This window comes from Microcaecilia unicolor, chromosome 6 (genome assembly GCF_901765095.1).
Source record: "Microcaecilia unicolor chromosome 6, aMicUni1.1, whole genome shotgun sequence".
NCBI lineage: Eukaryota > Metazoa > Chordata > Amphibia > Gymnophiona > Siphonopidae > Microcaecilia > Microcaecilia unicolor.
In genome coordinates, this window is record NC_044036.1 from 331,514,920 (window position 1) to 331,529,221 (window position 14,302).

The following is a 14,302-nucleotide window of genomic DNA, read 5'->3' on the forward strand; positions in this document are numbered from 1 at the left end:
CTAATAGACAAAAAATAAAGTAATCAAATCAACTAGATGTTTAGATGAGATATATATTCCTCGCCGTACTTATCACGTTAATAGTGGAGCTAATGAAGCCAAAATTTGTTCAGTATATAATCACAAGAAAAGTTCTGTAATACTTATCTTTAGAGAAGAGGCTCTATATATAGGTAAGGAAATTGTCCATTAAGTGCAATAAAAAAAGAAAACTTGCTGTCGAGTGACTTTGGTGACCCAGTGTCCATAAAGTGAAAATGTGTAAAAATTCACATGAATCTTAACCATATTTGAAATTACTGCCCTCAGAAACTCAGCCTTTAAAGTTCAGCCAGCTTCCAATCTTCAGCTGCTTTCTACATGCACCCATGTTTCGCTATGCAGCGTCTTTAGGAGGGTGCCTCTGGTAAAACTTTCAACTGGGGCACTCTTCTGGGATGCAGCCAAAAGTAGAGTCGGTACAGGCCTCTGGTGTATAGTGCCATGAGCTTATATTTTCTGTTTCCCAAGGATTGACCCATTTTCTGTCCTCAACCCAGTCCAGTCATTGCAAAGACCCTCTTCAGCCAGTTATCCTAAATCATGGCTCCCTCCAGAGTCTGTTAAGTTTGACTACTAGGTGCTGCTATTGTGCAATGACAGAGACCCTTGACATCCTGTGGTTGTGAACACTGCCTCCTGTGGCATCCCCAACCAACCCAGAGAATAGAGCCCTGATCCAGTAATTGAACTTAGGTTTTCTGCTCAGTCACCATGCCAGTTCCCTAGCATCTGGAATCTTCTGAAAAATACGCATATAACTTGAGCAGAAAATGGCTGTCTTTTTCATAGATACTTGATTCTCTTTAAGGCAAAATAACGAAGCACATTTGTTCCAAACAGAATGCAGTATGCATATAAGCAAAACAGTCTATGCCTTCGTAAGGAAAGGGCCAGATTTAATACTTGAGGTTGTCTGAATTTTTCACTAACACTGAAAGACTTCCTAGGGCACCCTGTTTCATTTTCTCATTCTGTGACAGTTCAGACCCTTGTCCGAGAGTCGCAAGTGATCAGAGAGAGTAAAGAAAAGCAGATTGCAGAGTTAAAGAAGTTGTGTGAGCAAAGCACAGATTCCCTCAAGAATGAGTGGGAGAAAAAGGTAAAAGAAAACAACCTCATTTGATTTTTTTTTTCTTCGAAATAAAGCTTGATAAATAAAAACAAAAAACAAGAATATAAACTGATACCTTTTTATTGGACTAACTTCATATACTTTTTGACTAACATTCAGGAGCTGAAACCCTCTTTCTCAGGTCAGGATTTTTCTTAGCAGAATAAAGTTACAAGTAATTTAAGGAGGCGCAAAGCCATGTATAAATTGGAATCTTGACCGAGTCAGCAGTTTGGAAAACTCTGTACCATTGGACAGTTGTTCAGATTGCAATTGAACAATGCAGAGTAATTTAAGTTCACTCTTCACTATATATATATGTCTCCATACTAGAAAATCTCTTCATTGCCATTTCTGATTCCCCTCCCCGGCATTCTTAGAAGACATGCCGTCGATTGAAAGGGCCTGACATAACTAATCTTACCAAATCACCTCAGATGTGATCCAACCCACTAGAACAAACCTGAAACACATTCACTGAAAATCCCAGAGGACCAAGTATTAATCTTTATGGAATTCTGGAGAGGATAACTGGGAAAACCACCACTGCTGATGGTAATGGGGCTTTTATAAATATAATAATGAAAATAGGAGAGAAAGGGATGTGCAACACCCAGCCAAATTTTAAAAAGTATGTCTTTCCTTTTTTTTTTGGCTACCCACATTCTTGGCTTCGCTATAAAAACTAATTTGACTGTCCTCAAACATAGCAAAATGGAATTATTATTCTTATCACAAATCTTCTACATAGGCTTGTGGCCAATTTTTATTCCATTGAGTGTCTCACAACAAACCACATGCTTAACAAGAGAGGAGATTGGAACTAGTGACAGTTTGCATTGTTGCTAGAGTTGAAGTCATGGGAAGCAAAGCTGGCAAGTTTCTGGAAGGAGACTTTTGGGCCAGGGCTGACCTGTATTTGGCTGCCTCATCCTGTCACATTTTACTTCCTGTAATGGTGATTCAAAATGGCGGCAAACAGGGCTAAAAATCACAGTGGTCCTGGCCGGTGTTGCAAGATATCTGTATCGAATATTAATGAGGTAGATTTGCAAGCACTGCCTCCATCGCATACAAATTGATCTCATGAATATTCATTATGGATATCTGAAATCTTGATTGTAGGGCAAGATTAAAGCATATGCAAAGTAGACACATGCCTAGGGCCAAAATGTTTAGGACGGGCCATCTCAGATGAGCTGATTTAATGGTTCCCAAGGCAGAATTTTGTCCTGATAAGTCAGTTGCTGAGAGCAGAATCACCGCTACTCATAGAGGTCTATTTTCTTCACCCCTGTTGCAGTGCTATCCAGTCAGCATGAGGAATCGGTGAGTATCTCTTCCTACCTGCTGCAGCTTCCTTGCTGATTTTCCTCTGCAGTGAGAATTACATTGGCCCCATTTGTCAAAGTTTTAAAATGCAGTTGTATTACAATGAGGCATCCAACGTGCTTGTTTGCTTAGGGTCCACCAAAGAGTTAATCCTGCCCTGCTCAGTTGACTGAAGGTCCCCGGGACGGGTTTGGGAACTACTACCAGAATGCACTGGGAAGCAACTTTTAGAACCAGGACTGACCTAAAATCGCTTTCCAGAAGTTGGGACATTTGGCATCTCTAGGAAAATAGCAGGGTCAGGGTGACAAATTCTACTATTTCGATTGTAGCTGAATGGAAGATTTCAAGTTTTGAGTTTACTTGGTTGTGTCACCTCTTTCCATACAACTGGATGCTAATTTATTATCTAAAAAGATGCAAAAACCAGAGCCAAATTTATTAGGAGATCTGCTAGTGAAGGGATTGACCCAGAATCACTCTATGTAAACAAATGATATACAAAATAAATTTTTTTGTTTACAGAGATGTTCTCAGAGTTGTACACTCACCCAAGTGAGGCGCCACTAATCTAAGCGGCGCCTCTAAGGGTGGATAAGTTTCTCGATCATAGAACTTCTCTAAAGGTATTTAAAAAAAAATGTTTCCAAGCACACCCTTGTGTTAATTAAATATTTCTATAAGTGTGTCTAATACCTTATATAACATAGAGTTTAAGTGAGTCAATTCCTACACTCACTCCAATAAAAACCTCAATGCACATCCAAACTCACGTGTGCTATTATCTTATAATTGTGGAAAAAATGCAAAATATAAACTGTAAATATCAGCACTTTATATCTGTAAATATAGGCACTTAACGTTTCTGGAAGCCTTGTGTAGATTCCATTTATTATCTAAACCAGTGTGTAAAATTTAGAAAATGCTCGTATTCTAAGGGCCAATAAAAACAGAGAACAGCAGTTTCTTCTTATCATTTTCCCTTCTTGCTCTCCATTGACTTTGCCTCTTCCCCTCCTCAGATATTATTATTATTTGTTACATTTGTATCCCACATTTTCCCACCTATATCCAGCCCGAGTGGCTGAAGGGGCAGTACATCCATGTAATGTGTGGTACAACTGTCCCAAAAGGATGGTGCTTTGAATCCAGATCCATGCAACGTCGCAACTTGAACCACAGGGCTAGCCCAAAGGGTGTCATTTCCGTACTTCTCAGTCTTGAAAATCCTGCACTGCATTTTTGTTTTTCCAGGAAAAACATTAAAAATAAGTTGTCCATCAAGATACAGTTTTGTAAACTTAAATGCATGAAGAGCAAGCAATTCTGTGAATTGGTGCCTGAAGATAGGTTCCAATTGTACATGTAAGTTAGAGAAGAAGAATGTTTACGTGCATATAGTAACATAGTAAATGACGACAGATGAAAACCTGTACGGTCCATCCAGTCTGCCCAACAAGATAAGCTCATTTTACATGGTATGTGATACTTTATACCCAAGTTTGATTTGTCCTTGCCATTCTCAGGGCATAGCCCGTAGAAGTCTGCCCAACACTGTTCTTGTACTAAACGTTCTGAAGCTAATGTCGAAGTCCCTTAAAATTTACACTCCAACCCATCCATATCTATTCAGTCACGATCAGTGCGTAGACCGTAGAAGTCTGCCCAGCACTCTTCTTGTACTAAAAGTTCTGAAGATTCTGGAATCCTAAAGAGTTACAAGATTCCGGAATCCCAATTAGTAGCAACATTCCATGTAGAACCCCAAAAAGTAACATAGTAAATGATGGCAGATAAAGACCTGTACGGTCCATCCAGTGGTATGTGATTTGTCCTTGCTATTCTCAAGGCACAGACCATAGAAGTCTGCCCAGCACTCTTCTTGTACTAAAAGTACTGAAGCTAATGTCGAAGCCCTTTAAAATTTACACTCCAGCCCATCCATATTTATTCAGCTATACGTATAAGGGCAAGGTGCCTTTGTGTAGCGTGTGCCAGAATCGCTTAGCATGTTAAGTGTGAGGGCATAAATATGGGTGTGCCCCTGAGATATGCACATAACATATAGAACAGTAGAAGTTATATGCACTTCAGGGCAAAATAAGCACCAACAATTACAACTGCCTTTGACTTGATGTAACTGTTGGTGTCTAACTTTAGATGCACCGAATCCAACTTACACTAGGATTCTATAATGAAATCTTGATGCCAAGATGCCATTATAGAGTTGGTGCTGAGTGCATGGCATTGGGGTGCCTACATCTTGGCACCGTGTAGAATTGCCACTATTATTATTTAGACATTTTAACAATGAAATGTTTTTATCTTGTTCTATTTGCTGTGTAAGAAAATAAGATGATTCCTTTTTTATCGGACATAAGTTAATCCATTTCTTGATTAGGTTTGGAAGGTTGCCCTTCTTCGTCAGATCGGAAATAAGCAACTGTGCTAGCTGACAGTGTATATAAGTGAAAACATTCAAGCATTACTATGACAGTAAAATAGATACCATTGGAAATTCTACATGGAATGTTGCTACTATTGGAGATTCCACATGGAATGTTGCTACTATTGGAGATTCTACATGGAATGTTGCTATTCCACTAGCAACATTCCATGTAGAAGGCTGCGCAGGCTTCTGTCTCTGTGAGTCTGACGTCCTGCACGTATGTGCAGGACGTCAGACTCACAGAAGCAGAAGCCTGCGCGGCCACATTGGTGATCTGCAAGGGCCGACTTCTACATGGAATGTTGCTAGTGGAATAGCAACATTCCATGTAGAATCTATAGAAATCAAACAAAATAAAACATGGAAAAGAAAATAAGATGATACCTTTTTTATTGGACATAACTTAATACATTTCTTGATTAGGTTTGGAAGGTTGCCCTTCTTCGTCAGATCGGAAATAAGCAAATGTGCTAGCTGACAGTGTATATAAGTGAAAACATTCAAGCATTACTATGACAGTAAAATAGATACCATTGGAGATTCTACATGGAATGTTGCTATTCCACTAGCAACATTCCATGTAGAAGCCTGCGCGGCCACGTTGGTGATCTACAAGGGCCAACTTCTACATGGAATGTTGCTAGTGGAATAGCAACATTCCATGTAGAATCAATAGAAATCAAACAAAATAAAACATGGAAAAGAAAATAAGATGATACCTTTTTTATTGGACATAACTTAATACATTTCTTGATTAGGTTTGGAAGGTTGCCCTTCTTCGTCAGATCGGAAATAAGCAAATGTTGGTAGATGACAGTATATATAAATGAAACATCAAAGCATTCCAGTGACAGTCTAACAGAATGGGGGTGGATAGGTATTTCCGATCTGACGAAGAAGGGCAACCTTCGAAAGCTAATCAAGAAATGTATTAAGTTATGTCCAATAAAAAGGTATCATCTTATTTTCTTTTCCATGTTTTATTTTGTTTTATTTCTATTGATGACCTTTAAAAGTGGACTAACACGGCTACCACACCTCTCTACTGTGTAAGATAGAAATAACTCATTAAAATGAGTAATGTTCTTGTGCACCTCCATCTTCCCGCGACTGTGACGATGACCTCATGCCCCATAGTGCGCTGATCACTATTATAATTGTAGTTCTTTGTACTGTTTTTTTTTTTTGTGTGTTTTACTGAGACTCCTTGACTTGCGTTGTGTATCCTAGCTCCACAGTGCAGTTGCTGACATGGAACAGGAAAAATTTGAGCTTCAGAAGAAGCACACTGAAAACATCCAGGAACTGCTGGATGACACAAACACGCGTCTTATGAAAATGGAAGCAGAATACGTAGCACAGACAAAAGCAACCGTAAGTGTTCAAACATAGTCGCAGTATTGTTACGACTTTGGAATTTTTCCCGGAGCATATACTTGATCAGGCATCCCATAAATGCAAAACGTAAATAAAATAAATATATTCTTATCTTGTTCTTATTTTTTCAGGGAAGTTATTTAGTAACAAGGGAGTCTTGATAAGTACATAAGTACATAAGTAATGCCATACTGGGAAAAGACCAAGGGTCTATCGAGCCCAGCATCCTGTCCACGACAGCGGCCAATCCAGGCCAAGGGCACCTGGCAAGCTTCCCAAATGTACAAACATTCTATACATGTTATTCCTGGGATTTTGGATTTTTCCAAGTCCGATCTTTGGGTTCTGTTCTTGCCTTGGCCATGTGTCGGGTATCTTCTGGTTAGTTACTTGGGTTAAAGCACATGAACGCTATTGCATGCGGTTGCATGCTTTAGCTTGCAGTAGGTTTACTACAACTACAAGTCATTTCTATAGCGCTACCAGTCGTACGTAGCGCTTCACAATTGAACATGAAGAAAAGACAGTCCCTGCTCAAAAGAGCTTACAATCTAAATCAGGACAGACAGATAGACAGAGAGGACACATAAGGGATAAGGGTAGGACAGACAGATAGGACACATAGGGAAAAGGGACTGTTGAAGAGAGGAAGACAAGATAAAGGTTACGAGTAGGTGACAAGTTAGGAATTAAAAGCAGCATCAAACAGGTAGGCCTTTAGCCCGGATTTGAAGGCTGCCAGGGATGGAGCTTGACGTAATGGCTCAGGAAGTCTGTTCCAGGCATAAGGTGCGGCGAGATAAAAGGAACGGAGTCTGGAGTGAGCGATGGAGGAGAAGGGTGCAATTAGGAGAGATTTGCCTGGTGAACGAAGTTCCTGGGAAGGAGTGTAGGAAGAGATGAGGGTGGAGAGGTAGCGAGGGGCAGCAGAGTGAATGCACTTATAGGTTAATAAGAGGAGCTTGTACTGTATACGGAAACGTATAGGGAGCCAAATTATGGTTGTGAGGTGTAATATTACCTAGTGTAATAAAATAGTACTCACATCAAAATGTTCATGATGCTTTTACCAACACACTGGCTACGTCTTATTGAGTGCCTCATTTGAATGTTATTAACTTCAGCTGTTCATATGTGCATTAAACACTGCGCTTGTGTGGCTTAATGGCCGTGCTAACAAACTGTGGGGTCCTTTTACTAAGGTGCACTGAAAAATGGCTTGTGGTAGTATAGGCGCGGGTTTTGGGTGCGCGCAGAATCATTTCTCAGCGCACCTGTAAAAAAGGCCTTTTTTAAAAATGTTTGCCGAAAATGGACGTGTTTCAAAATGAAAATTGCCGCATGTCCATTTTGGGTCTGAGCCCTTACCACCAGCCATTCACTTAGCGGTGAAGTTCACACGGTAACCGGGTGGTAATGATCTACGTGCGCCAAATGCCACTTGGCGCCCATCCGATACGCATGGCAGAAAATAAAAATTATTTTTCTGTCGCGCGCCAAAAATGAAATTACCACAAGAGCCATGCAGTAGCTGTGCAGTAACTCCATTTTGGCACGTGTTGGGCGTGCGTAGTCTGCCCAACAAGATAATCTCATTTTACATGGTATGTGATACTTTATACCTAAGTTTGATTTGTCCTTGCCATTCTCAGGGCACAGACCATAGAAATCTGGACTAAAAGTTCTGAAGCTAATGTCGAAGTCCCTTAAAATTTACACTCAAGCCCATCCCTATCTATTCAGTATTTGAGTAAAATGTAATCCATAACCAAGTTGTAACAAATTGTATTTCCATCATTCATATCGTATTGTAAGCCACACTGAGCCCGCAAAAAGGTGGGAAAATGTGGGATACAAATGCAATAAATAAATAAAATACTGACCAGCACAAAAGTGCACACTTTGGAATGGTGTCACAACAGGAGTGAAGATTGGGCAGAGCAAGTACACATGTAGATTCTAAAATGCTATAATTTATGTGCATATTTGACAAATGCTGGTGTAAATGCTTTACTTGATGTGGAAACTTAAACGGATAAAACTTTTCTTCCCTCGAAATGTTTTTCGCAATTGAATACAATCAATGGTATTAAGTCATCTGGACTATTGTAACGGAATCTGTGCAGGTTGTAAAGAACATCTAGTCAAGAAACTTCAGACTGCCCAGAACACAGCGGCGAGACTGATTTTTGGTAAATCTAAATTTGAATCTGCAAAGCCCCTTCGTGAAAGATTACACTGGCTTCCCATCAAAGAACGTATTGCCTTTAAGGTCTGTACCTTTATTCACAGGATCATTGATGGAGACGTTCCCGAATACATGTTAGATCTTGTGGATTTGCCACCCAGAAACTGTACCAGTTCCTCCCGATCCTACCTTAATTTACACTATCCAGTCTGCATTGGCCTTAAATACAAATCTACCTACGCCTCCAACTTCTCCTTCATAGGTACACAACTATGGAATGATTTACCCAACTCCTTAAAATCAACTCAGAACTATTTAAGTTTCAGAAAATTATTGAAGACCATCCTGTTCAAGAAGGCTTACTTCACAGACTCAACCTAATCTTACTTCTTCCTGGATTCAGCAATATTCATGGACCATATTACCTTGTATTACCCTTGTTATTCTTTGTTGTTTATATGATACCGTGTTTCCCCGAAAATAAGACACTGTCTTATATTAATTTTTGCCCCCCAAAATGGGCTAGGTCTTATTTTCAGGGGCTGTCTTATTTTTTGGGGAAACATCAGGGTTGGATCGGGGTTGGCCTGCCCGCCCTCTGTCGCTCCCGGAACTAACCTTAAATGCCTCCTTTCACCTTCGCAGCAAGCAGCAGCAGGGCAGGCCACTCCTTCCTTCCGTGTCCCGCCCTCGCCTGATGTAACATCCACGAGGGCGGGGCATGGAAGGAAGGAGAGGTCTGCCCTGCTGCTGCTTGCTGCGAAGGTGAAAGGAGGCGTTTAAGGTTAGTTCCGGGAGCGACGGAGGGTGGGTGGAGGGGGGCCCGGTGACCTTGGATGGGGTGCGGCCTTGTCCGGCTCTCGGCGGCCCTGCTTTCAAACAAAAATTTGCTAGGTCTTACTTTCGGGGGAGGCCTTATATCTACCAATTCAGGAAAACCTCTACTAGGTCTTATTTTTGGGGGATGTCTTACTTTCGGGGAAACAGGGTACATATATGCCTATTATCCTATTATTACTTTGTTTAGTTGTGCTTTTTAGAACTGTAGCCTTCCCTACGGTTCTGTATAAGCCACATTGAACCTACAACTAGTGGGAAAATGTGGGGTATAAATGTAGTAAATAAATAAATAAACATTTTCACCAGCTGCTGGTCTGCTGTAAATATCTGTTCCAGTGTGACAAGGCGGTGGCCGTAGCGAGAAGGTTGCTAGGCTGTATAGAGAGAGGTGTGATCAGCAGAAGAAAGGAAGTGTTGATGCCCCTGTACAAGTCGTTGGTTAGGCCCCACCTGGAGTATTGTGTTCAGTTTTGGAGGCCGTACCTTGCGAAGGATGTTAAAAATAATGGAAGCGGTGCAAAGAAAAGCTACGAGGATGGTACGGGATTTGCGTTCCAAGACGTATGAGGAGAGACTTGCTGACCTGAACATGTATACCCTGGAGGAAAGGAGGAACACGGGTGATATGACGTTCAAATATTTGAAAGGTATTAATCCGCAAACAAATCTTTTCCGGAGATGGGAAGGCGGTAGAACGAGAGGACATGAAATGAGGTTGAAGGGGGGGCAGCCTCAGGAAAGATGTCAGGAAGTATTTTTTCACGGAGAGGGTGGTGGATGCTTGGAATGCCCTCCCGCGTGGGAGGTGGTGGAGATGAAAACGGTAACGGAATTCAAACATGCGTGGGATATGCATAAAGGAATCCTGTGCAGTAGGAATGGATCCTCAGAAGCTTAGCCGAAATTGGGTGGCGGAGCAGTTGGGGGGAAGAGGGGTTGGTGGTTGGGAGGCGAGGATAGTGGAGGGCAGACTTATACGGTCTGTGCCAGAGCCGGTGATGGGAGGCGGGACTGGTGGTTGGGAGGCGGGAAGTACTGCTACGCAGACTTGAACGGTCTGTGCCCGGAATAAGGCAGGTACAAATCAAGGTAAGGTTTACACATATGTTTATCTTGTTGGGCAGACTGGATGGACCGTGCAGGTTTTTCTCTGCCGTCATCTACTATGTTACTATGTAACTAGGCTCAACATTGGTACCCTGTTATAAAAATGCCCTGTAACCGTCGGCAGGATTAAAGTGAAGACCCATCAAGGCCGGTCAGATCTGCTAAGCAGTTGCTCATTTAATAATTTAACAAGGTAGGAGTTCAAGACACGGCTTAAGATGAAACACTGGACTGCCGCTGAAAATTTGCTTCTCTTTTTGGACATTTCAGATAGTTTTTTTTTTTTAATGATATTTCAAGCTGTCACTTCCTGTGAACAAGAGAATGGGCCGCGAGTTTTGCCTTTTGTGTGGATTACTGGCAATGGTTTTATTTTTATACTCGAAGAAGAAAGCGGAGTAGTGCGGTGACCACCATGGCTTGGAAGCTCATTTGATTTATCAATTGTATTCACAAGTCATTAATATGCCAATTTTTTTCTGACTCTGGAATATGTTTGCTAAAATAAGCCCCTTTCATGTTGTTGCATAAAGAGAGCAGCTGGTTTTATTTATTTATGTTCGTCTGCCCAGTATGAAATTTGTTCTGCTACCAACAGACATACAGGCCCAAGCTCATATTTTTAGAATTAGGTTTATGTTAGAAGCCAGAATGGGCTCGGATGCAAACTTGTGCTGTATTTTTTTTTCTCCCTATCAGTCTCTTAATACTCACGTTCCTTCCCCAGATGTCTTGTTGTGGTGAAGAAAGAGGTCCCTCCCAGACCCCAGTTGGTAGAGGGATACCTCCTCCTTGCAGCACTCCCTGGGGCACCCTGTTTTAGCTAGTCCTGATAGAGAATCTGACCCTGCATCTCCCCGCTGCACTGCTGTAATCTCTGCCATGAGCCTGGTGCCAGTTCTGTGATTGTTAACAGGAAAAGATGTATCTGCAGAACAGCTTCGGGCAATATTGAAGGTTTCTTCAGACGTACAGAGCAGCAACAGGTAGAGCTACTGAATGAAAAGAGGACACAGAGAGGCAATTCTATAAAGGGCGTTAAAGGTTAGGCACCCAAATTCTAGGTGCTAAACTGGTATTCTGTGACAGCAAATTTGTGCACCTAATGTGTTATAGAGCACTATCGTAAGTCAGCAATTAAGCACCTAAATTTAGGAACGACCCGTTATGCCTGCTCTATGGCAGATGTACAGCTGGCTAGTATTCAGTAAAGCACACGCTGAAATAGTGGAGCAGCGATGACCCACCCTGCCCTCCTATGTGAACGCCCCTTTTGCAGTTAGGCTCCAGTTATACATTAACGCCTAAGTGCCAAAAGTTAGGTGCCTAATTGCCATTTCATCTTAACTTCCATTTGAGTGCCAAGCTTTAGGTGTGTAAATGGCGCCTAATTTTTGGTACACTGTAGAGAATTAGGGGTAAAGAGGAGAGGAGTGGCCTAGTGGTTAGGGTGGTGGACTCTGGTCCTGGGGAACTGAGTTCGATTCCCACTTCAGGCACAGGCAGCTCCTTGTGACTCTGGGCAAGTCACTTAACCCTCCATTGCCCCATGTAAGCCGCATTGAGCCTGCCATGAGTGGGAAAGCGCAGGGTACAAATGTAACAAAAATAAAATAGACACGATTGGAGATTCTACATGGAATGTTGCTACTATTGGAGATTCTACATGGAATGTTGCTACTCTTGGAGATTCTGTACATGGAATGTTGCTACTATTGGAGATTCTACATGGAATGTTGCTATTCCACTAGCAACATTCCATGTAGAAGGCTGCGCAGGCTTCTGTTTCTGTGAGTCTGACGTCCTGCACGTACGTGCAGGACGTCAGACTCACAGAAGCAGAAGCCTGCGCGGCCACATTGGTGATCTGCAAGGGCCGACTTCTAGTGAAATAGCAACATTCCATGTAGAATCTCAAATAGTAGCAACTGTGGAGGACTGGCCTAGTGGTTAGGGTGGTGGACTTTGGTCCTGAGGAACTGAGTTTGATTCCCACTTCAGGCACAGGCAGCTCCTTGTGACTCTGGGCAAGTCACTTAACCCTCCATTGCCCCATATAAGCCGCATTGAGCCTGCCATGAGTGGGAAAGCGCAGGGTACAAATGTAACAAAAATAAAATAGACACGATTGGAGATTCTACATGGAATGTTGCTACTATTGGAGATTCTACATGGAATGTTGCTATTATTGGAGATTCTGTTGCTACTATTGGAGATTCTACATGGAATGCTGCCACTATTGGAGATTCTACATGGAATGTTGCTACTATTGGAGATTCTACATGGAATGTTGCTATTCCACTAGCAACATTCCATGTAGAAGGCTGCGCAGGCTTTTGTTTCTGTGAGTCTGACTTCCTGCACGTACGTGCAGGACGTCAGACTCACAGAAGCAGAAGCCTGCGCGGCCACATTGGTGATCTGCAAGGGCCGACTTCTAGTGAAATAGCAACATTCCATGTAGAATCTCAAATAGTAGCAACTGTGGAGGACTGGCCTAGTGGTTAGGGTGGTGGACTTTGGTCCTGAGGAACTGAGTTTGATTCCCACTTCAGGCACAGGCAGCTCCTTGTGACTCTGGGCAAGTCACTTAACCCTCCATTGCCCCATGTAAGCCGCATTGAGCCTGCCATGAGTGGGAAAGCGCAGGGTACAAATGTAACAAAAATAAAATAGACACGATTGGAGATTCTACATGGAATGTTGCTACTATTGGAGATTCTACATGGAATGTTGCTATTATTGGAGATTCTGTTGCTACTATTGGAGATTCTACATGGAATGCTGCCACTATTGGAGATTCTACATGGAATGTTGCTACTATTGGAGATTCTACATGGAATGTTGCTATTCCACTAGCAACATTCCATGTAGAAGGCTGCGCAGGCTTCTGTTTCTGTGAGTCTGACGTCCTGCACGTACGTGCAGGACATCAGACTCACAGAAGCAGAAGCCTGCGCGGCCACATTGGTGATCTGCAAGGGCCGACTTCTAGTGGAATAGCAACATTCCATGTAGAATCTCAAATAGTAGCAACAGTGGAGGAGTGGCCTAGTGGTTAGGGTGGTGGACTTTGGTCCTGAGGAACTGAGTTTGATTCCCACTTCAGGCACAGGCAGCTCCTTGTGACTCTGGGCAAGTCACTTAACCCTCCATTGCCCCATGTAAGCCGCATTGAGCCTGCCATGAGTGGGAAAGCGCAGGGTACAAATGTAACAAAAAAAAACCCCAATTCTGTAAAGAGGTCTGTATTTTCAGGCACCAAGAATGCAGCTACCTGGACCCTGTCCTGTCAAGGAAAGTGGGTGCCTATTTTTTTCTTTATAGAATGCTAGCATAATAGGTCAAACATGTAATTTATATTTTAGGCAATGATCTGTTCGAGCTGATGCAAATGCTTACACATAGATGGTTAAAGAACATGTGCATATTATAAATCACGTGAGTAAATGTGTGTCCTGTTATGTGAATGGATAAAAACAAGAGGCAAACCTTATAAATTCAAAATGGCCGCTGATTAACGGGCTAAAGAACCGTTAGCTCCTGATGCTATCTCGGGGCTACACCGTTGTTTGGCAGTAAATTCGCCCGATTTTGTTGCGCTGGCTTCCTTCACTACTGTGGAGATCTGCTATTCACCTTACCACCTATTTCGGTCTGTAGTACTGACGGGGAGCTCCGGTCGACTTTGCTCATCACCTGCATGTCGGTGGGCCGGCTGCCAGGCCGTTCGCAACGTCGGTGTCACCCGTGTTGTTGGTCTCGGGGGCCCTTGGGTTAACCGCTGGCGCTTGGTCGTGAATCGGCTCCTTATCGCTAGACCTGTGCCTGTCTTGGACAGAGGCGCCGTGGGAGC

The 14,302-nt window shown here is 42.5% G+C and overlaps 1 protein-coding gene across 1 annotated transcript in view; it reads left to right on the forward strand.

The window, feature by feature from the left end:
* CEP112 (centrosomal protein 112) overlaps positions 1-14,302 on the forward strand; it is a 704,958-nt gene that overhangs the window by 141,705 nt on the left and 548,951 nt on the right. Inside the window, exons 12-13 of the mRNA XM_030208453.1 lie at positions 1,023-1,141; positions 6,165-6,308. Coding sequence (XP_030064313.1) covers positions 1,023-1,141; positions 6,165-6,308 — 263 coding nt within the window. The remainder of the gene's footprint in view (positions 1-1,022; positions 1,142-6,164; positions 6,309-14,302) is intronic.